The sequence below is a fragment of the Cupressus sempervirens genome, chromosome 9 (genome assembly GCF_028749045.1).
Source record: "Cupressus sempervirens isolate cs-2001-9-10 chromosome 9, ASM2874904v1, whole genome shotgun sequence".
Taxonomy (NCBI): Eukaryota; Viridiplantae; Streptophyta; class Pinopsida; order Cupressales; family Cupressaceae; genus Cupressus; species Cupressus sempervirens.
In genome coordinates, this window is record NC_143126.1 from 301753767 (window position 1) to 301779905 (window position 26139).

The 26139-nt window shown below is 36.6% G+C and overlaps 1 protein-coding gene across 1 annotated transcript in view; it reads right to left on the reverse strand.

Moving 5' to 3' along the window:
• Positions 1-15921, reverse strand: part of LOC149538602 (zinc ion binding protein) — a 47350-nt gene extending 31429 nt beyond the window's left edge. The window contains exons 1-2 of the mRNA XM_089799914.1: positions 15664-15921; positions 15016-15127 (exon numbers count right to left, since the gene is read on the reverse strand). Coding sequence (XP_089656040.1) covers positions 15016-15102 — 87 coding nt within the window. The 5' untranslated portion in view covers positions 15103-15127; positions 15664-15921. The remainder of the gene's footprint in view (positions 1-15015; positions 15128-15663) is intronic.
• Positions 15922-26139: the final 10218 nt, after the last annotated feature.

Consider the following 26139-nt stretch of genomic DNA (forward strand, 5'->3'; position numbering starts at 1 on the left):
CCTAGAGACGGGGAGATATCGTAAGCTCCACACACATATATGCATACATAAATATATAAATATATTTATGTGAGTGTGTGTGTGTGTGTGTGTGTACATACCATAGTCACCTGGAAACAGGGAGACTTGGTGATCTCCAGTACTGGTACGACATTTTTTTTTTAAATAGGAGACATGTACTTTGACACAGCAATCTTTTTTATATAATTTAATAATTTCCAAGAAATATCATACCATAGAGCTTTAATATCTGATTTTTGAGTATTGCATTCGCATTTGATCATATCAAATAATGATTTATAATTACATATTAAAAATTGAAATTCAAGAATATATTGTTTGTTTGCAACCAAATGCAAATGCAAGGTATGGAAAAAATAAATGCATTTAACCTACCTTCCAAAGGTCCATGTCTCTGGTTAGGGCATAAAACGATGCAAGTCTCAGTCCAGATGCAAAGTTGTCGAGCCCAAAAATGGTCAAAGACTCAAAGATGACATATTTTGGTTTTAATGTGCTTTTTCCTTCGGAGACACATGGGAGACTTCAAATTTTGTGGCAGGAGACTTTGTGTCAAAGTCTTTGCTCAATTTTGAAGACTCTTGAGTCGTACAAGATCTTGGGACGCGACTCTGTCTCCAAGACAAAGGCATGCTTAAGAATGGAATTCCTAAACCCGATGTCAGTTCTACATAACCTAGAAAGGACTAAACCTGAAGCTCTCAACTTGTACCTTGAATTCTCATGATTTAACTCCTTCTGAATGTCATTTCTTCCTTTAGAAGTAACTGATAACAATGATAGGTTCTTTGTAGTTTAGTGGATTCATCTTTCTCAATTTATTGTTGATGCAAACTCTCCACCCAAGGCTGACCCAACATTGTCATGTGACATCAACTTAGACTCATGACTGCGAGCTAAGACTTCATAAATGTTCTTCATCTCTTAAGATGGCATAGCTTCCTCACTGGATGTCTTAAGCTCTTCCTTCCTTGAATGCAACCTCTCATCATTCTTATGCTCATCGATCCATCCTGGAAGCATTTTAGAGAGATTAATAATAGTTCATAGAATGAAACTAACCTAAAGAGAAACATACACACCAATGCTAAAAGCATACATGATTCACTATTCCCAATATTATTGCATGACTTGTTCATGAACATTATTCGAAGGTACAAATATAAAATACTTATCTTTTTATTGCCTAAACTTCCTCACAATCCACCAATTGTTCTTTCACCAGTAAATAGTTATAGTATTGGCAGAGAATGTAAAATTAAAATGCCAGCACGGCCGCTATCCTCATAGACATGAATGCCAAACATGTAAAGCATAGACAGGCACAATAGCGTCCTCCATGTTGATGTCAAAATGGAAGCTTTGGACAAGGTTGCATGAGAAGCCCCAATGGCTGAGATTATAACACCAGCAACGAACACCTATCTATAGATCATAGTAGCAGACAAATACCCTTCAAGGTAAGAAGCTTCTTCTCAGATTCTCCCCTCCAAGGGTCTTGAACTACACGTTCTCATATGAATTCCTCATTTCTTCTGTTGTTTGCATTACATATCATAATCTTTTTAATTCCCATCAACCTGCAGTAGCAAGAATTCCTAGCAATCAGTTACTTTGAAAACTTGAGGAATGTGAAAGGATGTCTCAAGAACCTTCAACGACACCCATCATGATTTATACACATGAAACTTTGAATGTCTTATCAGCTAATCATCTGTCCTCAATCTCAGCAGCAACACAATCCAGTCAGCACATGACAACAATACTGACACTTCATCAAACATTAAATAGCTTAGTTGATCCGAGAATAAGGACTGACAGAAAAGATTAGTTGGGTTCATCATAGTATTGCTATGTCGTCTGGTCTTAGTGTAATATGTCAACTGCCACTGTGCTGTTTGGTTTTGTTCACATATATCCCAAAAAATCCATTAATGTGAGTATCAGCATATCATTCAAGGCGGGACATCCATGCCTGCCAGATAAAAGTTATCTTTGCAATCCATTCACAGCATCCTGCCATAAATTCTCTAGAATTTATCACCATTCAGGTATGAATTTTTTTTCATATGGTCTGGCCAATAGTTCTGCTCTGAACAATAAGTTATTTATTTTCTAATTTTGGGCAAAGACAAATATTTAACTATATAACTCTATATCATACAGTCGCTGCCGAATTTAGTTTCACTAAAGCAAAATAGGGCCTAACAATTCCTCAGTATATAACCAGCATTCACCAACATTAATTTATGCTCTGCTATTAAGATAAGTACTAACTCCAATAAATCATATCTGTAATCAACTTCCAGAAATGCTTTCTGACCAGTGATAACGTACAGATAAATATTGTTCAATGTAAATCTTCATGCCTTTGCAACCCAGATGGAACCTATGACAGCGAATTCAATTTACTTCTCGGGCAAGACCTGGACCTGCATATGACTTCAATCCTTTTTTTGACAAATTCACAAAGGAATTTACCAACCTAGGTTCAAACACTTCTATGGAAATCCAATCCATAACATCCTGTAGAAAACTTCTTTTGATTCCTCTGTGTTCAATAACTCACCAAACTGCATATTCAAAACCCATTTGTCATCACGATTCTTCTAGGATCCAATCATCCTATTCTGGTTCTGGATCTTTACTTAGATCCCCTCTGATACCATGTCAAATTTTGACCAGAACAGCATAAAAGAACAAGACAAAAAACAGATAACACAAAAACAACAAAGTTATCCTGGGAAAACCTACAGTGATGGTTGCTACACACTTAATAATGATCACATAAAAAACACTTTACTGTTGTCATCGAATGAATATTCATTGTATATTCAAACCAATACTCATGATGATCTCAGCACAAACTGTCTAGCTTCAATGATACTTGTTGATGTCAGTTTTGTACCACTACATAACATATAGCAATTGAATACTTGATATGGAATATCAAACACTCAATCCCTCTCTTGAAAAGTATATACTCATGAAGACATGAGAAAAACTCCAATGTTCCTTACACCTGTGGATACTAACTTAGTTAAATTAATGTGATTTGCTGGTTAATCACATAGACGGCCTTACGTTGTTCATTCAAGGATTGTTGAACTCTCGTTGTGATGGTGGTGATGTTTGGTTTTGCAATGTATACGAGCACCAAATAATGTTGTCGGTGATGATGATGGAGTAGTGTAGTGCAAGGTAGGAGAATCCCCAAAGGAGATGTCCTAGCCCCTAGCAAATAACCACACAACGAAAGATAAACAACAATGCAAGATTTGAAGCCAAGTCACAATAATTTATTCATAGATATAACTGATTACATGAAATGTGTTGGGCTGTAAGGCCTTCCCAGTTACGGCCAAATACAAAACAAGTAATAGTCGTGTAAGATCCCTCAAGATCCAATCCAAGCCCTAGCTAGTCCAGATCCACACTCTGGTAGAAACCTCCAAGGAAGATCCAATTGGTACTCGCAAGCCCACAAAGCAATCTCCTTGTTTCCCAAGCCTCAACTACTAGCCTTTCTCAAAATTCGCTCCTCTACCACCTCCTCTTCTCCAAGATGGATGAATAATGACTAAAGACTTCACCACAACCCCCACTTATACTAATCTAAGCCACAAGTCGGCCTTCAACAGAAATTAAATACCAAATGCCTTTAAAGGCTTACAATACTTATTAAATACATCAAAATTAACTACCCAAGACCCAAATAGGTCCACTCAACCCTACTAAAATCCCTTAATCATGCAGGATAGCCAACTACCTCGGGATGCTCCTACATCATGGAGGGTGTGTCTGCCAATGATGCTTCTCCTAACTTCCTTCTCGATTGAACTCCAACTACTATACTACTTGCTGCCTTACTCTTACTCCTATGAATGGAAAGATTAGAAAATGGACGAGGATCGAATCTGATGAAAGCTTACCAATGGCTCTACGTCCAAAGATGCAATGATTCAAGGGAAAAAAGACTAGATTACCACGCAAGGCTTCCTAACCAACTGCTAGGATGCTAGTGGCCTAGTTTATAGATCCCTATCAAACATTCACTAATATCACCATGCAACTATCCATCTGCTCTTACTCTTAACAACTTTCTTGAAATAAAATCTACTTTAACAACTTCAAGGAAATTTAACTCTAACTATTGGAAGTAGAAACCATGCAATAACACCAAATGTTCTTAACACCATGCAAGTCACAACAATGATAAAGAGAGGCAATTTTGGTATTATCTTAAGCAACAATTTTCTTCAACCCTTTACAAATGAGAGCAAATGGCCTTATATAGGGGTCAAAATTACAACCAACGGTAGAGATTAAGAGGCAAAATCAACAATCCATATCGAATCCCAAAAACCCTGTTTAAGGTTGCCACCCCATTGATCAATGAGAAGACACCACCTCATCAATGGACCAATGAAAAAAAAGAGAAAAGTGGCAACCAATGAGAAGGTACCAAAATGGTAGCCGATCAGAATCAGACACCTATCCTACCCAAGAAGGAACATCAAATGATCCTCTAATATAATTCTACCCTTTTCTTTCATCTTTTTAGCAAGGCAATGAACTTGGCTAGCCTTTCGTTGATTTCCTTCATAGGAGGGCAAAGCGTGTGCTTCATCTTGAGCTTAGTTGAATTCGTCATGTTGCTTACTGCTTGCAGTGTCTTCTCATGATCCTTCTCATATTCTTTTGCATATCCAATAAAGGCATTAAGGGAGGCAAGGGTGCCCAAATGTTTCTTCTTGATGGCAACCTTCCCCAACTCATCCAATCTTGATCCAAATTCTGTCTCATTGATGTTCTCCTCTTTGATATCTTCAAAATCAAGTGTAGCCCCAACATCGCTCATCATTGTTGAAATGGAAGTGTCAACGCCTGGGCTATGTTGTGCAATCTCATTCCGTATCTCTTCAAGTATCCTCAATCTGATAGACAAGGCAACAAACCAAGACTCCACCGTACTCATTCCTCGTTCATCTACCAACTTGGTTCTCTCCAAATATCTCTTCGATAGCTCAATAAATGCCTGTAACCTAGAAATGGCTAAGTCCTTGACTGGAAGGAAATCCTTCCACTCACCTTCAAATGTTCTAAATTTGTTTCTAATAGCCACCAATGACCTAAATGTCGAGATAAAGGAAGGCAAGAGATTTCACACATCTTGAATTATATCATGGATCCAACCTTTGACTTCGTGTAGCTGAGTCAATATTTCTTCTATGTTGCTCCCGTTGTCTTGCGGAAGGGCTACCTGATGCAACTGTTGGATAGGCTAGCAATCTCTCCAATACTTGTTTTCGGCCTCCAACTTTACAATCCTCTCATTTGTCATCCTCAACCTTTCTCTGATTGAAACCATGCCTTCCTAGATCTCCTCACATTCCATGTCATTTGTGATTCTTACCAAGTTATGCTCTACTATCTCATACTCCTGAGCTCCAATCTCATCCACTGCCTTGCTAACCTTTGGTATAGCAATCTGAACCTTTCGATGACCCACATCATCGCTCTTGATTACCTTTACCACCGTTTTTGCAATTTGTTTATGTTTCCTGCTATCTTCCTTTTCCACTAACCCTTGAATATCTTCAACTGTTCAAATAGTCACCACCTCGCCTCTTGGCATAAGCATTTGCCTTAACCATAGTGGTGTAGTGCATCTCCCCAAATCTAGATTCGGTTCGACTAGCAAACCATCGTCGATGGCCCCGAGCGCCTGGCTTATTTCCTCAATATCAATTGGCCTATCCTCTTCTTCACTAGTGATTGTCACATCATCTCCATGTTGGTTCTCCGAGGGAGGAGAGTACTCGTACTGTCACTGTAACCACTTGATTCCGAACCAGAGCTCACCTCTCCCGCAACCCCTTGTCCACTTGTATTATCCCCTTGGCTTCTAGCCTCAATTATGCTCTCCCTTGACGGTGTTGCATTCTGCCTCTTTGTTGGAGGCTCCTGATTACCTTTATTTTTCTCAACCTCCAAACTTCTCTTCTTGCTCTTAACTACTCTTTGTTGTTGGCTACTATCTTCACCTTTTTGTTCGACTAACTCTGCTAGACCACCTTCCTCTGGTTTAATCTTCTCATAAGTAAGGTGAACCTTCTAACTTTGTAATTGCATTAACTTCTCATTGTACCACGACTTGGTGTGTAGGTCATTGCCCTTGTAACTGCCTCTAAGAACAGATCTTGATGATCATCCCAATCCACTAGACCCAACTCTCTATTTCATCCACTGTATCATAATCTTCCCTTAGCACATTTTCATCATCTTCTAGTTGATCGGGAATATCAAGGCCTCTCCATCTGATTGCCCTCATCATGCCCACTAACAATCTTGAGAGAGCTAGCTTTCTCACATGAAAGTCACCCTGTGCATTGGCCCAAAAATCTTCTATATTAGGAATATGTTTGAATGTGTTTTTGTGAAATGCCTTGATAAGACCATTAGGATCAAATCCTTGTCTTGCTCTATACCATCCTATATGATACCATTCTAACTCTTTCTCCGCAGCTGCAAAGGCGACAGGATTGGGACAAGTATCATTGCCTATTCCAAATGAGAAGGTAATCCCTGTCTCACCTTTAAGTTTCATCATTTTGTCATAATGCTCAAGTTGCCTAGCCAACTCCATCAAAACTACCTTGTTGAGTGGGTACCTTAGAAGTCTCTTGGGACAAACTGTACTTCTTGCTACTCTAATATATGTGAATTGTGGAAATTGGAAGAACCAACTCCCATACTTCCTAACTTATGCTTCCGCTTCTGATGAGAGCCTCTTAGCAAGTGTCCCTTGTAATATCCTTACCGTCCTCATGGAAAAGGCATCATAAAACATCTTATAATCTTTGGCGTTGTGCAAATTAAGTTGTGGATAGCACTCATGCACCAAACATTGCCCTAGCCCATTGCCAATCACTCCTAAGGCCTTAAGTCCACAATTTTCATATAGTCTCACAATCAAATAGAAAATATAGGACCCCATATAGAATTGCTTTTGATTTTGCGCTGTCCTAAGTTGCAACTCTAAATTTTCACTCATGATTCTAGCCCAATCAAATTTTCTCTTTCCATTTTCAATTTCATTAATAAAGTAGTATATCCAGTTCTTGAATTGCATACCTTGAGCTACGCCCATGATTCGGCTAAGAAGCACAATAAGATCATCGTACTCTGATTTGAAATTGGACTTGGTGAACCTTGATGACTCCCTTCTTGCCTTCATGTAACCAATTCTGCTTTAGATGAATGAAATAAGCCTCCTAATTATCCTGAATTAACTTACCCACCTGATCCATCATTACCATTGTCATGCTTTTATACTGGGGAATATTAAATACTTCTTCGACCACTTGTCCACTGATGTTGGCTAACACTCTCTTCCCTTCATCAAAAATGATGGACTTGGTAACAATATCAAACTAGGATGCACATTCCATTACCAATTCCGAACAAGGCAAGGTAGGAGGGAAAGTCGCTTCGTGTACAATTCCGCTCTTGTAGATCTTCTTTGCCATGGGGGATTGTCCTTCCTTCAACCTATCCTTCAATTGTACCATGTTCACCGTGTCAATATTGGTGTCACTTATTCGCCTCACTTTCGAGAAGAAGATGGTCTTAGGCATCATGTCTTCCTTGTCTTTTTTGATATTCGTTCTGTTTGGGTTCTTGCTTGCACTAACATGTACCATCCTAAACACTTATTTATGCCCCTTCATTCTAAATGATATGGATTACACTTATCAATCTCCAACCTTCTTTCTATCGATGGAATCTAGCTTATTTCTCCCAACTTCAATCCTCGGGTGGTCTAGCTTATTTCTGCCTTTCCAAATGTCCTATCATGAAATCTACACTTATATCTCCCAACTTCAACCTATCAATGGAATGATGAAATGGTGGATGATGAGAGCAAGAAGAAAATAAGGGAAGCGAACCAAGCAAGAACAAGGAATAGAATCCACCTTTAATACCAATCTTCACCTTTTAAAATGAATAGAATTTTACCTTAAATCTGCCTTTACCAATAACTGGGCCCTCTTCAAGTTCAGATCAGATCTTGAAAATTTCAATCCTCCTTGCAAATAATGATGCCCTAGCAAAAATCGGAATTTCAACTTCTTTGAAATTGCCCACACTTGCCAAAAATCAGACCTTAAATCACATTGCCTCTTCACCAAAAAAAATTGCCATAGCTGAAGAAGAAAATTGGTGCCAAAGATGGAGAAATCAGACCTCAAAAAAAATCGCCTAAGCTGGAAAAATATCAGATCTGCTCCAAAAATCATCTTAGGGCAGAAATTCGCCCAAACAAGGAGAAAAAGTGTCGCCAAGAGATGGAAAATCTGCCCCAAAAATCGCCCAAGTCTGAAATTCGTTTCTAGAAGAAAATCGCACATCCAAAGAGGAGGAAAAAGGAATGAGAAAATAAGAGGGGAAACTCCTCTTATACCACACTCTTTGCCTCTCCAAGTGGGCCGACCTGCCTAGGGGGAAAACAAAATTAAATTAGTCCCTTAATTAATGACCCAGATTTAAATGCAACATTAAATTTACTTAGCCCATAGTGAAATTGGCCCATTTAGTTGTTAGTTTTGATCAGAAATTGCAAAATAGAAACAAGGTAAGCCTAGGAGATGTCAAAATTTTCATTAAATAATGTTTTGGCAATTAAAATATCATTAAAATTGAATCTAACAAGCCAAAATCAATTTTCAATTCCAAATTACCAATTTCCTTTAACATTTCTAAAATCCCCTAGGCAAAATTTCAACCAATTTAATGTGATTTTGCAATTTACAATTTCAATATTTTAACAAAACAAATCCTTTTCCTGGCACTCAAAATTCAACTCCAATTTCAACTTCACTATCAAAATTTTCCTTTTTCACCAAAAAAATTCAAGATTTCCAAAACGACTAAATCTAACAAATTCATTTTGAAAATGCTCAAGCTTATACAATTATTTCAAATTTTCAAAAAAAATCATCAAAGTCCAAAATTTGCAATTTTATCCTGCCGGATATTGTTTTAACCATCAAAAAAATGTTGTTGTTGAATTTTGTTTGGCCTAAGGATAAAATTACATGTTCCAAAAAATCAAGTTTAGCACCAAGTGAAAAATAAACCGAATCAAATCCCTCTTGGCCCGAAGGTGTCCAAGGTGTAAAATTTTCAAATCACAAACCTCTGGACAACTCCAAATTTTGCTAAGGCAAACAAAGACTTACAACACCCACGAAAATTGCCAAGGCCTGCCCGAAAAAAGGGGGTCCCCTAAGTTTTGGGGTGATGGTGTGAAAACCTCACAATAATACTCTGATAGACACACCCAATAGCTTCACCCAAAATACTTATGGTTAACTGAAATTCCAACACTCATGATATATCACGTGATGAGCACTTATAGGAAGCAACACTATGCTCAATAAAACTTCTGCTAAAAACATACAATGATAACAACACCCTATAGACGACAAGTAGTAATTTGCGACTTCAAATTAATGATTACACCCTTTATAATCAACACAAGTTGCAGACTCCTGTAATAGTCCTAAGAAGATCATTCTCACAAAATACATATTGCCCAAGATACCAGACCAACGCTAGCAAAAGACTTGTTATCTTTTCTGCAGACAACAGTTACCGATACCAAAATGAATGACCACCCGCACGATGCAAAAGACATATGCTACAAAGTGATTCACATGTTACAAGAATGATAATGTTGCAATGGATAAGCCATGACCCAACAGTCACGAAAACTCTTGGATTTCCAAAAGTCCACACAATAATAAACCCTTCAATTTCTAATAACCAATATACATGAAGGAAATCATTCAAAACTTGACTATCATGGCACATGAAATATTGACAGTTACAAAGAGAAACAGTTCATGTGTTGACGTTGCCACAACTCTTATGTTCTGTAGAATCGACATCTTCATATGAAAGACTTCAATTTCTCAAATCATTTGACTTGTGAGATTAAGCTCTTCATAGTTTTATTTGATTGTTCCATATGTTGTTGCGAACAGAGAATTGAATATACAGCAGTGAAGGATGCAACATCAAAACATCACTGACATTACAACTGTCATAACAAATAGCACCAGCAACTCTCTCTCTCTCTGATATGTGTGTGTGTGTGTGTGTGTGTGTGTGTGTGTGTATTTGTGTATCTTCCTTATGGAAGAATTGCACCCTTTGATGTAGGGTACTCCCCTTAACAACACAAACACACACAACAAAATAGAGAAAGAAACGGCAAATTGGAAGAACCAAACAATTGCAAGAACCAGAACGCTTGTTTTCTACTTAGATACAGGTGCCCTCTGGTTTTTGTTGGGCACTGGTGCTAGTGCATGTGGGTGCGTGGATGTGTCCTACTTCTTCCTGGGTGTGCCCAGGAAGCGCATCCTAGGACTGTGGGTGCTCTTGGGATGCATTTAAGAGCATCCAGAAGGCACCCACAATTCCAAGATGTGCGTCCTGGGAGCACCTTGCGAGCGTCTGGTGCATCCGGACAGCACCCACACATATAAAGGCCTTTTGGAAGCCCAAAGTCACTTAAGTGACTATTTTGCATGTGTTTAATTCATTTGATTTTTTTAATTCTTTTTTGCTCCTTTTTATTTCAATTTGTATATTTCTCACTTTGTGTTTGTGAAGTTTGAAGTTGAACTATCAATGGTGAACTATCATGCTATGGACTGGTTTATTTTAGTATATTTCTTGTGTTTCTTTGCATATATAGATTATAGCATATACATATATATATATATAGACGCACCCAAACGCATCCAAAATAAATAAATAAATTGTGTATCCGTGCATCAGAATCATGCACCCACATAACTTAGGTTTTCGGTTATCTTCAATGAATTGACATTACAATATTCAAACATATGACATGCTACAGCCACATGGACATTTTCATTACATTACTCGACAAGACAAAGCCACTACATACACCATCAGAAATCCCCTAGATAACCTTACGAGCATAATTTATATAAGGAGAATTTAAACCGCCCAAGAGAGTCATAGAAATTTTAAACCCCAGTTTTGAGGCAAACCAATCCTTAAATTATTTTTTCTTTACATTGGAATATGCAAATAATATGCCCCGAATGGTTTTTCAAAACTCATAATCGATGCTTGAAGAAATTTTATATTTTGATCCAAAGTAGTGCAACTTCCAAAAGCCATAACTTTTGAAATGTTGGCTTGATTGCCTATGATTACCACTTTCTGTAAACCTCTCGAAGCACTCTACAGTGAGTGACCAATGTTGACTAGCGCAACATAGTTCGAGGAGATTTGACCCCTTTTCGGAGTCTATAAAGCCTTCATAACTGAGTTCAAACATTTTGTACCCCTTTGCCAAAACCCAAAAACTCCAATGTCTTCAAAACCAAACTTGATCTTGCAATGAAACTTTCCTGGCAGGCTTATGTAAACAAAGTAAACCTCCAAGGAAGAAATTAGAACTTTGCTCAAATGAACAAGTTCCTAAAAATAGCAAATTTTCCAAAAATAGTGACTCTACACAAAGATATTATTGAAAACTAGACAATATTGTTTTAGGTGATACAAGAGTGCCCTTACACCCTGGATGCTTCTGCATCACCCTTTCTTAAACCATCCATATTCTTCAAATGATAATTTAGTTTACTTGCAAAGTCACATAATGTTCCATTCCCAATTTGTTTGATTGAATGGTTCTTTCCTTTATCGATTGACAATTTATTAAATAATTCTCAATGAAATGAATTGCCCTTTGTATCCATTTCTTGAAGGAGTCACTACCCTTTAAAAGTAATGAGTTATCAACATTTAAAAGAAATAAGTCACCACCCTTCATCCCTGCCTTTTGAGAATAATCATTTATATCCAAATTGACTAATTGCTTCTTTCGTGTCCTCTTTCATAGACTGATCTCCTTTATACCTTGATCCTTCAATAGTATAACTCTTTATTGCATTCCTTTGACCATTCACTAGACTTAATTAAATCTTTAATTGTAGTATAGTTTAGTTTTCTTATATTTTAATTTTTTATTATTATATATTTACTAATAGCATCAAATCCCATCAAAAAAGGTGATAATAATAGTCCGCCCTGCCCAAGTAGCTCATCATAAATTCACCGACAAGGGTGATTTTGGGATTCTAGTATCTATAAGAAAGCATCCTAGATTTTGATTGCTCAAGGACAAGCAACCTTGGGCAGGGCTGACTGTTATTGTCACCTTCCTTATGTTTGTTTTCCTTCACACTAATAAAAATGTAAAATATAGGAGCATTATAGTTGGGCACTAAGTTGCTAGTACATGTACAGGCAAAAAAAATTGCCTTTTAGGTGCATGTATGTATATGTGTGTGTACACACACCCATACATATATACAAAGATTTAGAGAAACATACAGTATTGTAAAATTGAAAACATTTGATACAATGGTACTTTACCAATGATTAATGCCAAATGCCAAATGTCAAAATGGTAGTGGTAAAGATAAATATTTGAAGTTGATTAATGGTTACTCATTTTATAATTATAATTATCAATTGAAATTTGATAGTGATAATTTTAGTAGTCTGAGTTCTTGATTCTGGTCTCCACTCCCAAAGCCCCTCATTGTGATCAAATTTCTTAGACTGCTAAAATTATCACTATCAAATGCCAATTGATAAAGATAATTATAAAGTATGTAACTATCAATCGACATTTAATATTTATCTAGTTCACCACTATTTTGGCATTTGGCATTGATCATTGGTGCAGTATAGTTTCAATTTTTTCAGTTATGTATACAAATTAATATTTCTGTCGTTTTATGTTCCACCTCATTTTTGCAAATTGAAGTCTGAGGCAGGGGTCCATGATCATTTGGTGAATTCTTTGCAACTGCAGAGTTCCAAAGAATTCACCAAATGGTCATGGCCCCTGCTTCAAACTTGAATTACCAAAATGAGAAGGAACATAAATGACAGAAACGTTAATTTGTACAAAGCACAAATATGAGGTAATTTGCAGTGGTTCAAACTTGAAACTTTTATAAACACAAGATTCAAACTTGAAACATTATGTATATAAAAGGTTCATGATACAAGAGGCCCAGTTGTCAGCGGTGGTGTTGTCTCTTTAAAGACATGCATTATATTCATCACCATTCATACTCAAGAAGTCATGTATGGTATGTTCCACCTCATTTTGCAAATTGAAATCTGAGGCAAGGGACCACGATCATTTGGTGAATTCTTTGCCAATTCAGATTTTCCAAAGAATTCACCAAATGGTCATGGCCCCTGCTTCAAACTTGAATTACCAAAATGAGAACATAAATGACAGAAATGTTAATTTGTATAAAGCAAAAATATGAGATAATTTGCAGTGGTTCAAACTTGAAACTTTTAAAAACACGAGATTCGAACTTGAAACATTCTGTATATAAAAGGTTCATGGTACAAGGGCCCCGGTTGTCAGGGGTGGTATTGTCTCTTTAAAGACATGCATTATATTCATCACCATTCGTACTCAAGGAGTCATATATGGTTTGTTTCTGAATTCCTTCTGAAACTTTCTATTGCAGATTAACTCTTGGGTGAATTTGCATGGCTCCATAATTTTGACTACCCAGGTGACAAGCAGAATTTTAGCAAACAGTATACAGCAGATCATAGAGGAACCTCATGTTTTCATTTCTGATCATTTTCATTTCGGGTGGGAATACTCTGGGCAAGTACTGTGTTTGGTGCTTTTCTTCTGCTATCCAATTTCTTTCATCTTCAACTTATGCATCTATTGTTGGTCTCTATTCTTTTTATTTCCACGTGGTGATTATCTTATAAAATTAGATTAGTTATTAGACCAAACACTAACTACTGAGACATCGGGTTCATCACACAAAATGCAAGTACACATGCTTACCATTCCCTGAAATATATTTTTAACAGGTTACAAGCATTATTTATAAAGATCTATGTCGTAGAACAGGAATAGGCCACCCCATCCCTAAATGATTTTTCCTTCACTTTATCTTACTATAGAGATTTTCCTTTAACAGATTTGCAATGCCTGTTGTTAACTGGGGGGGCCTATAACAGATAATCCGTTGCTTCAGTGAATAGGTTTATCACTGAGGGTTGTCCTTCTCAAAAATATTTACTATAATAACCTAACGTCCCTTTTACAATTTTCATTCATCTCACTCATGTTTTAATGTAGCATATATCAGCCTATCATCCTTTCAAAACAAATATGAGTAATTTGATAAAAATAGATAGAATTGTCAACATTAATTGGATTTAAATTACTTGCTAAACCTATTCTAGTACCACTCCACACACTTTCCATTTTCAAAATATTATATTTTCGAATCTCTGCACAAGAATCTCATTTATGAAAAGCATGTCAATTTTTCTTCCATTCTTCCCAAAAAAAAAATCCAGATTTCTATTTTTGTAAATTCCTATGTAATAAATGTTTATTTGTACATATGGCCATTATGATATCCTTACTACCATTTAAAAGAAAAACTAATCATATCCAATCAATATAATGCTAAGATTCATGTTCTGTTAATATGAATTAGGAACAGTATTCAGTATCAGTATATATATATATTTCGATTGAAAAATCACAAATCATCGTGAAAAGCCTAACTTAGCATTACAGCTATTGCTTTTTGCTTTCAACCATAGTGGCAGAAATCATTTATGCATCACGATTAATCAGATATTGGTCAGGTAGCCAAAAAGAATCTACATCGTGAATTTTCTTTTGAAATCAGTCAGACAGGTTATTTTCCCCAGTTTTTTCCCTAGCTCGATAAATTACTTGAAAAGAATCTTCATCTTTACGTCTGCTGGTTTATTCTTGAGAAAGAATTTATGTTTTAAGTAACAGAAACATATGGTCAATATTTATACTATGGAATGAAGATGTTTAATCTAAAAGAAGCATATCCACCACACCTTGTACGCTGAGCATATTCTAAAATGATTCTGTAGTTTAGGCTTTTTAAGATTCTCTCCGCAGTCCTCACACTGAAACCACACCATATTAGTTGAAACCTAGTAGATTTTCCTGCATTCATCAGAATGATTTCAAATACATTAATTGGGCTATCCGCTAATCTCAACCTGCATGTCTACGAATGTTAATGCCAACGGAAATATCTAGAACCAGAATCATAGACTCCTGATTACCTGTAACAGAATAAAAATTTGGAAAAAATTCAAAGATGGATTGTTGGAAATCAACAAAATGAATTAAATATCACACAAGACAAATGATTGAAAGAGAACACCTCGCATCTGATATTTTTTGTAAACATAAGAATCGGGGTGTTCCCGTTCAGCAATAGCAAGTGACATTCGATAAACTTCAGATTTAAGACAAACGAACTCATTTAAGATCACAATGGTAGCCGTACTTGAGCTCAACAAAAAAAGTTACGAATTTTATAATATGACTTTGAAAGAATTCGGTAACTGCGAAATTCCTTATGCCCCGTAAACACAGTAAGGGTACTCCCATTGCAAACACATAGTACTTGATCAGAGTAGTTAAGCAGCAAAACAGCAATAAAGCTCGGAGTGAATATCCAATGCATCACTTACAATTCTGTATTGCCAGTTCACACAGATTAGAAGGCAAGAAAAAGTGGGGATTCGACGAGTCCGAGAGGGTTGCGTTAAACCCTGGCACCCCGCTTCGTGAAGACCTCGACGTTTTCCACCCTATGAGTGGACTTCTCTTTAGGGTTTATGTAATTTGTTTCTTGTGCCATCGACATGTGGGTGCCAATGTATAACCTAGCCTATTCAGCAGCCACGAGAGTGGAGGGGTCTAATATGTGCCACATTAGTGGGTTGGTTAAGTTATTCAAACTCTAAAGATATTTAGAGGTACGTAGGTGTGGAGGTGTGGACCTTTACCAACCCACTAATGTGGCACATATTAGACCCCTCCACTCTCATGCCACTCAATAGGCTAGGTATATATATATTTGTATACATTTTGGGAAATTCTAATGTTTTAAATGAGCGTTATTACATTTCTTTTTGGTTAATCAAGTGGGACATACCAAATCAATGCTTGTTCATACCATTAATAGGCATTGTAATGCATAATATTGGGTGGTATCTACCAAAATATCATATTTGTGCAAATAAATAAGTAAAAACCAGCAAAAAAGTTAAATGAGGCTCATCACTCTAGTCACAGACCAAAATTCAACATAATAGTGTCACGTGGAAGTCCATCGATCCAAAAGAAGATTACAATTGGCATTGCAATGCAAATACTAAGATAACTTGTGTCGATTATGATACGACGAGCTTTGTTGGGCGATCTTATCCCATTGTTCTAGTGACCTTGTTCCATCATTCCAATTCAAGCACAAAGGTATTGGTCACTTCAACATAAAACCACCTACATCCACAAAATAAATTGTATTTGGCCACCACTTTCCATTCAAGGACAATCAAATCAAAAGACAAAGCATCAATTAAATTAAGTATGCAAATTCAATGAAATTCAAAATTCAAATTGATAAGAGTACATGCATTAAAGACAACACACCAACAATGCAAGCTTCAAACATAGAAGTAGACATGGAAACATTGCATTTGTCTCATTTATGTCGTTCAAGACACAACATCAATTAAAGAGGAGGAAGAATTCAAAGTACTTCCAAGTATTTAAAACATTTCTTATTATTGGCGTGTTAATGGGTTTTTAAGGCTTCACCTTCCTTTTGTAGTCAAGACAAAATCATGGAAGCCTCTAGAGCAAGGATGGATCAAGGTTAATTTTGATTGTTCCTTAAAAGGCAATCTTCAACCACTAGGCGTAGGATATGTGTGACACAGGCAGGATAGGGAAAACTAGGGCCAATGGCACACCCAGCTCTCTGAACCACCCTACAAGAGTTAACATAGCGAAAATCTAACACATAGAACCAACAACCAAAGGAGGAAGAGCAAACACTTTCATTGATTCTTCAAATATTCAGCATACATGCCCAGCTATAGGGCCTTCTAGGTTACGGCCAAATGTAAAGAATACAACTTCAAATTTGTACTTCCAGACAGATATCATAGAGTCGCAATCCTCTCCATTCTCCTCCTATTTTCCTCCTACCTAAACTCAATCCTAGACTTCCTTAATGATGCAGGCAAAGGATGAATAACTAGGGCCAAAGGCTCACCCAGCTATCCAAACCACCCTGCAAGAGTTAACACAATGGAAGCAAACACAAGGGATAGCAACCAAAGGAGGTGAAATACTTTTATTGATTCACCAAAACATATTCATGCATGCCCAGCTATAAGGCTTTCTAGGTTACGACCAATTACAAATACATTCACATTCGAAGATCCAACTACCAATTCGCACATTCAGTTCTGCTCTCCAATCTTCTTTTTCAAAAACTTGCTTAACTCTAAGCCTAAACACTCTATATATACTTGCCAAAATGGCTTACAGATTATTCTAGAACATTACATAAGAGGAGGGCTGACCCAACAACGGTCTGGACACATCCCAAGAAAAGATCTTAACATAAATGTCGCGATCGAAAATAAATCTCGCAAGTCAGCTCGTAGAAATCACGTCCAAATGCTGACACTCAGCATACACTGGGTAACTCAGCACATAAAGAAATACTCAGCATACATTGGGTAACTTGGCACATGAAGAGTCACTCGGCATACACTAGGTAACTCGGCACATGAAGGAATTGCTATAGTAACTCGGCACATGAAGCACTGATAGGCACATGAAGGAACTGCTAGGCATCAACTTGCAAAATGAACAAAAATGAGCAGGATAACAAGGCAACCCAGGACGCTCCTTCACCAGACAACCAGGGTTGAAAGAAATGACTCTCCTGAATCATTGAGATGTCACAACCTGAGCTGAATCCAACTCAATTTAAGAAATCTATGAAGCATCTTCAATAGGTCTATTCTTCCACTTCACCAAATATTCATAGTAATCTTTTTCTCTTGTGCTCTTGCCAACTCTCTAATCCAATATCTGTTCAACTTCTTCAATCTGCTTCTCAGGATAATCATCTAATACAACAACTTCGTCCTCTGACTCATGATACTTATACAAATCAACAATATTGAATATAGGAGATATATCCATGTCATCAGGTAACTCAACTTCATAAGCATTACCACTGTCAAACTTCTTCAAGACCTTACAAGGTCCAAATTTCTTCATCTTTAGCTTATTGTATGTTCTAACTAGGAATCTTCCTTTTTTCAGATGAACCATCACTTCATCACCAACTTGAAATTCATGGTGTCTTCTAGACTGATCAGCATTCTCCTTATACTTTTGATTACTTTATTCCAACCTCAACTTCACTTCCTTATGCAAAGACTCCATAAAATTAGAAAATTCTTCTCCTACATCACTTCTCTTTTCTTCACCAACAACATCTTTCAAATCTAATATACCTCTAAGATGCATTCCAGTAACAATCTCAAAAGGTGTCTTCCCTGTACTCCTATTCACATAATTATTATATGCAAATTCAGCTTGTGCCAATACCATCTCCCAATTACTTGGCTTATTCCCAACTAAACATCTTAGCAAATTGCCCAAGCTTCTATTCACAACCTCTATATGTCCATCTGTTTGTGGATGGAATATAGAACTAAACTTCAGCTCAGTACCCATCTTCTTCCACAGAGTCTTCCAAAAATAACCAACAAACTTACTGTCTCTGTCTGAAATAATACTTCTTGGTAATCCATGCAATCTCACAATCTCTTTAAAGAAAAGTTCAGCAACATGCTCAGCATCTGATGTCTTCTTACATGGTATGAAATGAGCCATCTTAGAAAATCTGTCCACTACAACAAATATGGAATCATACCCTTTCACTATTTTAAGCAATCCAAGAACAAATTCCATACTAATGTCAATCCAAGGTTTCTTAGGAACAAAAATAGGTGTATATAAACCAGTGTTTTGACTCACTCCCTTTGAAACTTGACAAACTCCACAACTCTTTACAATTTTTTGAACATCCTTATACATTTGTGGCCAATAATACTTCTCTTTCAACAAACTCAATGTCTTATCAATTCCAAAATGTCCAGCCAATCCACCACTATGCTTTTCCTTAATCAAATTCAACCTCATAGAACTTCTAGAAATACACAATTGAATACCTTTCAACAACATACCTTCTTGAATGAAATACTCATCATACTTACTTATGTGATTTGTCAGATTTGGTGCTCTACACTCTCTCCATGCCTCAGAAAAATCAGGATCAACATCATATCAAAACCAGGAACTTCAACCTTCATTTCTGTCAGCAAGGAATGTTTCCTACTCGATGCATCAGGAACTCTGTTAGTAACTCCACTCTTATGCTTAATCATGACAAATGTAAAACTTTGCAAATACTCAACCCACTTCATATGTCTTTGATTCAATTTATGTTAACTTCCCAAGTATTGTAAAGCTTTATGGTCTGTTTACAACACAAACTCCTTAGGAATCAAATAATGTCTTCACTTCTTCAATGCTTGAATAATGGCATAAAATTCTTGATCATACACATAATACTTCCTTTTAGAGTCATTCAACTTTTCACTAAAGAAAGCAACAGGCTTACCTTCTTGACTTAATACAACTCCTATTGCATTACCACTTGCATCACATTCAACTTGAAATACTTTGTTAAAATTAGGTAAAGCTAATACAAGTAATTCAACAATCTTTTGTTTCAAAGTCTCAAAACTCTTATCAGCTCTATGTGTCCACTTGAATTCCTTTTTATCTACCCTCATTGTCTCAATCATAGCATTACAAACAACACTGAAATTCTTTATAAACTTTCTGTAAAAACTAGCCAAACCATGAAATGACCTTACCTCACCCACATTCTCAGGTGTAGGCCATTCCAAAATTGCTTTAACCTTCTCAGGATCCATCTTCAATCCATCAGTTGAAATCACAAATCCCAAATACACAATCTCCTCTTGCATAAAAGAATACTTTTTCAGATTAATCAACAACTTTTCCTCTTTCAACCTCTGCAATACTTGTCTAATATGCTCAAGATGTTCTTCCTTAGTCTTACTGAATATCAAAATATCATCCAAAAAAACAATCACAAACTTACCCAAAAATATTTTTAGAACTTCATTCATCAACCTTATGAAAGTACTAGGTGCATTAGTCAAACCAAAAGGCATAACCAACCATTCATACAAACCATCTTTTGTCTTGAAAGCAATCTTCCATTCATCACCTTCTCTAATTTTGATCTGATGATAGCCACTCTTCAAATCATTTTTGGTAGAATACTTTGCTCCACTCAAAAAATCCATTATGTCATCCATCCTCGGCATGGGAAACCTATATTTCAAAGTTATGCTATTAATGGCTCTGGAATTAATACACATTCTCCATTCTTTTTATGTGCTAATACAGTAGGTATAGCACATGGACTCAAGCTTGCTCTGAGCAAACCTTTTTGCAACAACTCATGCACTTGTATGTTAAGTTCTTCATTCTTTGTAAGTGTCAATCTATATGGTGCTTTGTTTGGCAAACTAGCTCTAGGAATCAGATCCATACACTGACTTATGCTTCTTACTAGAGGTAAACCATTAAGAATATCATTAGCAATAATGTCTTTATACTCATTCAACAATTCTGTAATTTCTACTAGTACTTGGCTGTCACTATCCGGTGTCACTTGGTCATTACTTGCTTTTGTTGCTCGGCCATTACTACCAACACTTGATCCTTTAGGAACTATGGCAAAATAGACTTGATTCCTTTTCATTTCCTTTTCAAATTGTTTCCCATTAACCATGCAAATTTTTACAGTAGTACAATTAACCTCATCTAGACTTCCAATCAAAGGCAGCAATGTTTGTTTATTCCCATTTACGCAGAGTATATTGATTCAATCTTCCATCATGTACAACATATCTATCATATTTAAAAGGTCTACCCAGCAAAATATGACAACAATCCATGGGTATAATATCACACAAAACTTCATCAAAGTAATGTCCAATTTTGAACTTCACAAGGCATTGTTCACTTACCAATATCTTATGCTCATATTTGATCCATGAAACATGATAAGGTTTGGGATGTTTCAGCCTCTACAACTACAACTTGATAACCAGCTCTTTTGATGCCAGATTTGTAGAACTTCTACTGTCAATGATCACTTTGCAGCATTTCTAGCCATCTTACATCTTGTCTTGAAAAGACTTTTCCTTAAAATAGGTTCCTCATTACTTCCCTTATTACATAAGGTTCTTCTCACCATCAGATTTTCTCTAGCCTCAGGTCCACTTGGTGAACCCTCATCATCTTCTTGAATCACAACATTTATGTTACCTTGCCTACTTTTAGAGGATCTACATTCAAAAGATCTATGTCCCTCTTTACCACATCTGAAACAATTACCATGAAATCCACCTCTAGAATAGGGATTAACTCTTCCTTAGTAAGAATTAGTGCCTCCTCGATAAGAATCACCACTTTTCCATTCAGTCTTGACTTTGTCATCATTCTTCCATTCAGATTTGCCTTTATTCTACATAGAACTTTCAGATCTGCCACCTTCACCATAAGATCTACCTCTGCCTCTCTAGAATTTGCCACCTCTACCTCTTTGTCTTTGTTCATGTTTCTTTGTTAAGATCTCCTTAGCTTTCAAGGCATATTGGTATGCTTCTTCCACACTTTCCAACTTCACAATACTTATTTCATCTTGTATTCTAGATCTCAATCCATTAATGTACCTTGCAATTTTCTCAACATCATCATCCACATGTCCAGATCTGATGTCCAATCTATAGAATTTCTCAGTATATTCTTTCATAGTCATGTCCTTTTGTAACAAAATTTGCATCTTTCTCAACAAGCTAACTTGGTAATCAACAGGGAGGAATTTGTTCTTTACCTTGTTCACCATCTTTGGCCAAGTTCTAATCTTCTCCTCACCTCTCCTTTGTCTATTAGTTTGCAAGTGCTCCCACCACAGTGATGCATGACCTTTCAACCTAGTGACTGCAATCTTCACCTTTCTATTATTAGGGTTGTTTTCATACTCAAAGAACTTCTCCATATTAGAGATCCAATCCAACAGAACATTGGTATCCAATTTTCCATCATATGGAAGAACTTCTATAGTAGGTTTTTAATTTTCGCTAGACAACACTCGCAACAATCTTTCCTCATCTTGGTTTTCTTCAGGTTCTGGATTATGGTTTGGTGTTGTTGCTTCAGCATCACTTACATTATCAAGATGTGCTCCTCTCCTCTGGGTTGTCTCCATAGCATCTAATCTAGCTACAATTTGTCTCAATTTATCCAATATAACATCATCGACATTTCTTCTACCACGAACCATCTTTACAAATCAGGTTCCTACAAGATCGTAGCCCTCTGCAAGTTATAGGTCAAATCCATAGATATGCAACCCTACAACCAAATCTGAATCAGGGTTCTACACGATCCAATCTCCACAAGGATCAACCTCAAGCTCTGATATCAACTGACACAGGCAAATGATGAATAACTAGGACCAAAGGTTCACCTAGCTATCCAAACCACCCTGCAAGAGTTAACACAAAGGAAGCAAACACAAGGGACAACAACCAAAGGAGGTGAAATACTTTTATTGTTTCATCAAAACATCTTCATACATGCCCAGTTGTAAGGCCTTCTAGGTTATGACCAATTACAAATACATTCACATTCGAAGATCCAACTGTCGATTCACACTTTTAGTTCTACTCTCCAATCTTCTTTTTCAAAAACTTGCCTAACTCTAAGCCTAAACACTCTATATATACTTGCTAAAATGACTTATAGATTATTCTAGAACATCACATAAGAGGAGGGTCGACCCAACAATAGTCTGGACACATCCCAAGAAAGGATTTTAACATAAATGTCGCGATCGAAAATAAATCTTGCAAGTCAACTTGCAGAAATCACATCCAAATGCTAACACTCAGCATACACTGGGTAACTTGGCACATGAAGAAACACTCGACATACATTGGGTAACTCTGCACATGAAGAGTCACTTGGCATACACTAGGTAACTCGGCACATGAAGGAATTGCCACAGTAACTCAGCACGTGAAGGAACACTCGACATACATTGGGTAACTCTGCACATGAAGAGTCACTTGGCATACACTAGGTAACTCGGCACATGAAGGAATTGCCACAGTAACTCAGCACATGAAGGAATTACTATAGTAACTCGACACATGAAGGACTGTTAGGCACATGAAGGAACTGCTAGGCACATGAAGGAACTATTAGGCACATGAAGGACTGCTAGGCACATGAAGGAACTGCTAGGCACCAACTTGCAGAATGAACAAAAATGAGTAGGATAACAAGACAACCTAAGATGCTCCTGCATCACTTAAATACTTTCCAAAATGACTTATAGAAGATTCTAGAACATAGAAAGGCCACAAGTCAGCTTGATCAACTAATAAACCCTTACATTAAATATATGTGTAGCCACAAGTCAGCTCACATTAGATATTAACTACCTATACTGAAATTAAATGCAAGCAAAGTCTACCCAAATAGGAACTAGACACAGATAACTCGACAAATGAAAGCTTTTCAAAATTGGCACTCGGTATCCACATAAACTCGACATCCAAACGAATCACTTGGCAACAGCTACGAACTCGGCATCCTCCAATGCTCAACAACCCCGAAGGACTCAACACCCAAAGGATCACTCGACACCGAAAGGAATCACTCCATGCACCCATAGGAATCACTTGGCACCAACTAAGAACTTGACAGCAACTGGTAGAATGAACAAAAGTGTAGGATTACAAGGAAACCTAGGATGCTCCTACATCAATGTGGCTAAAGATGGTGTAGGTAATATCCAGATAGGAGCAAATAGATTATCGAGGAGAACTAATAATGAAGCTAAAAGCTTGGCAGCACTATTAGCTATAAGGATGGCCAAAGAGATGCAAGTGAAAAAAAACTACACCTAGAAGGGGATTTGCATATTTTAGTAAAAAGTAGAAAATTTGAACAAGCACATATGTATGATCGAGTCTACACTTGGAACATATGAGGAATTCAAAGTCTCCCCTATGTTAAGTGAGAGACAAATGAAATAGCGAATAGATTGTCAAAATTAGGGGTTTCTCTTTCAAAGCAGCGAGAGCAAGAATTTTTTGGAGACTTTACATACATTCAAGAAAAATATTTTGATAAATGACATGAAATATTTCATTATGAGCAGTGTGTTGAAATTAGGACATGATGCAGAATCCCCATCATGAGAGCAAGTAATTAAAATTCAAAACTTTTGTAAGAATGAGAGCCATAAAATGCTACGACTATATGAAGTAACAAGGATAGAAAATTGAGATAGGAGATAGAGAAGGTAGGTCAATTTGAAGATATAGATACAATGATGAATCTCATTATGATGTATGACAAGGTTGAAAGATGATTTTTAGATATGGGTTGAATTTGAAAGTTTCTAGAGTGGAGAAGTTATATTTCATTTGAAATTAGGAATTTAGCAAACAGTATGAAAATGGCATTAGTTGAATGGTGAAAAAGGAAAGTGTTGTGAGAATAGAAATAAACTTTTTATCTAAATTTATCAAACTAGTTGCCTGTATTTAGGGGTGAAATCATTGTACAGAGAATGAAGGGTTTATTCAAGTTTGATGACTACTGCTTCTAGGGTTATGCAGTGAAGCTTCTCAAAGATGAGTATCTAAGGGCTAATCTTCACCCATGTCCAAATCTTAACATCTCTTTAATTTTCCTCATATGGGTGTTCTAGTTGGGTAGCAAGGAAGAGGCAAAGTCTGTGGGAATTACAACAGGAGAAGTCTCATAGAGGGTCATGGATGGTGTAAATAGGGATTTCCAACCCTTTCTTTTTGTGGATTTGTACAAAATCTAAGGAGAAGCAAATAAAGAATTCTTCAGTTGTATGGGAGGAGTTGCTAGTGTATATGCAAATCAAGGAAGAGGAATTTGAATTCCAAACATAAGTAGAATAAGGGGAAAGAAAGATGAAAATAACATAGAGGAAATCCTACAAGCCAAGATGTAGAGGGGGAGGAGGTTTTAGAGAAGTAGACAAGGAATCTAACAAAAAGGCCAAGATCAACAAATTGTGGATAAATATTTATTTTGAACAAGAGTAAAAAGGAGATGTTGAAGAAATGGCTAGGATGAGTGCTCTTCCAGTGGTTCAAATTTTGTTTTGTTTTGTAGAAAGTGTCAACATGATTTATGCCTAACTTTAGCATTAGGGGCTTGAATTCTAAATGTAACACTATAATTTTGTGGTTGTAGTGCCTAAATCCTACATGTATGTAGGTTTAGTTGATATCAGTCATGCCTCTATGTTCTAGATAAGTTTTGTGATTGTCCAATATGCCAAATGTAAAGATGTAAATATAGAATAGGAGATGGTAGGATTCAAGGCCATGTCCATGAAAAATATGCCAAAAGGTATTGGTAATTATGTCATTTTGAATTTTATAAATTAATAAAAATAACCAAATTAGGATTAAAAACAGTTAATATTTTCCTTCATAATTGTATGACTCATAGTCTAGTCAAGGAATTGATACACTTGCAAAAATGGTAATAATAGCGAAAAAACAATAAGAGCAAAACCAACAGTCAGCAAATTATGATTATCCAAAAAAGACCGAGCACAATTATCAATTGAAAGGCTTCTGCCCTAATAGGGCAAAACCTCTTAAACATCATTCCCCGATTCATCAATATCCTAGGAAAAATGGTCAACTAGAGTGCCTTGCCTTCCTACCAATAATAGACTCGATGGCTTATCAATTGAAATGAAAGAAGGCAAAGGTGAGAGGAGAGAGGCATTCAATATTGTAGTCAAAATATATGAAGCTAGGAATAATGAAATACTCAAAATGCAAGGAAAACAAAACAATAAAGCAAAAAATGGGTGACAAAAAGGAAGAACATGAGGGGAACAGTGTCTCGAAAGAATATAGAAGAAGCCTCAATCCTCTTAGAAGAAGATGTGATTTTCAAAT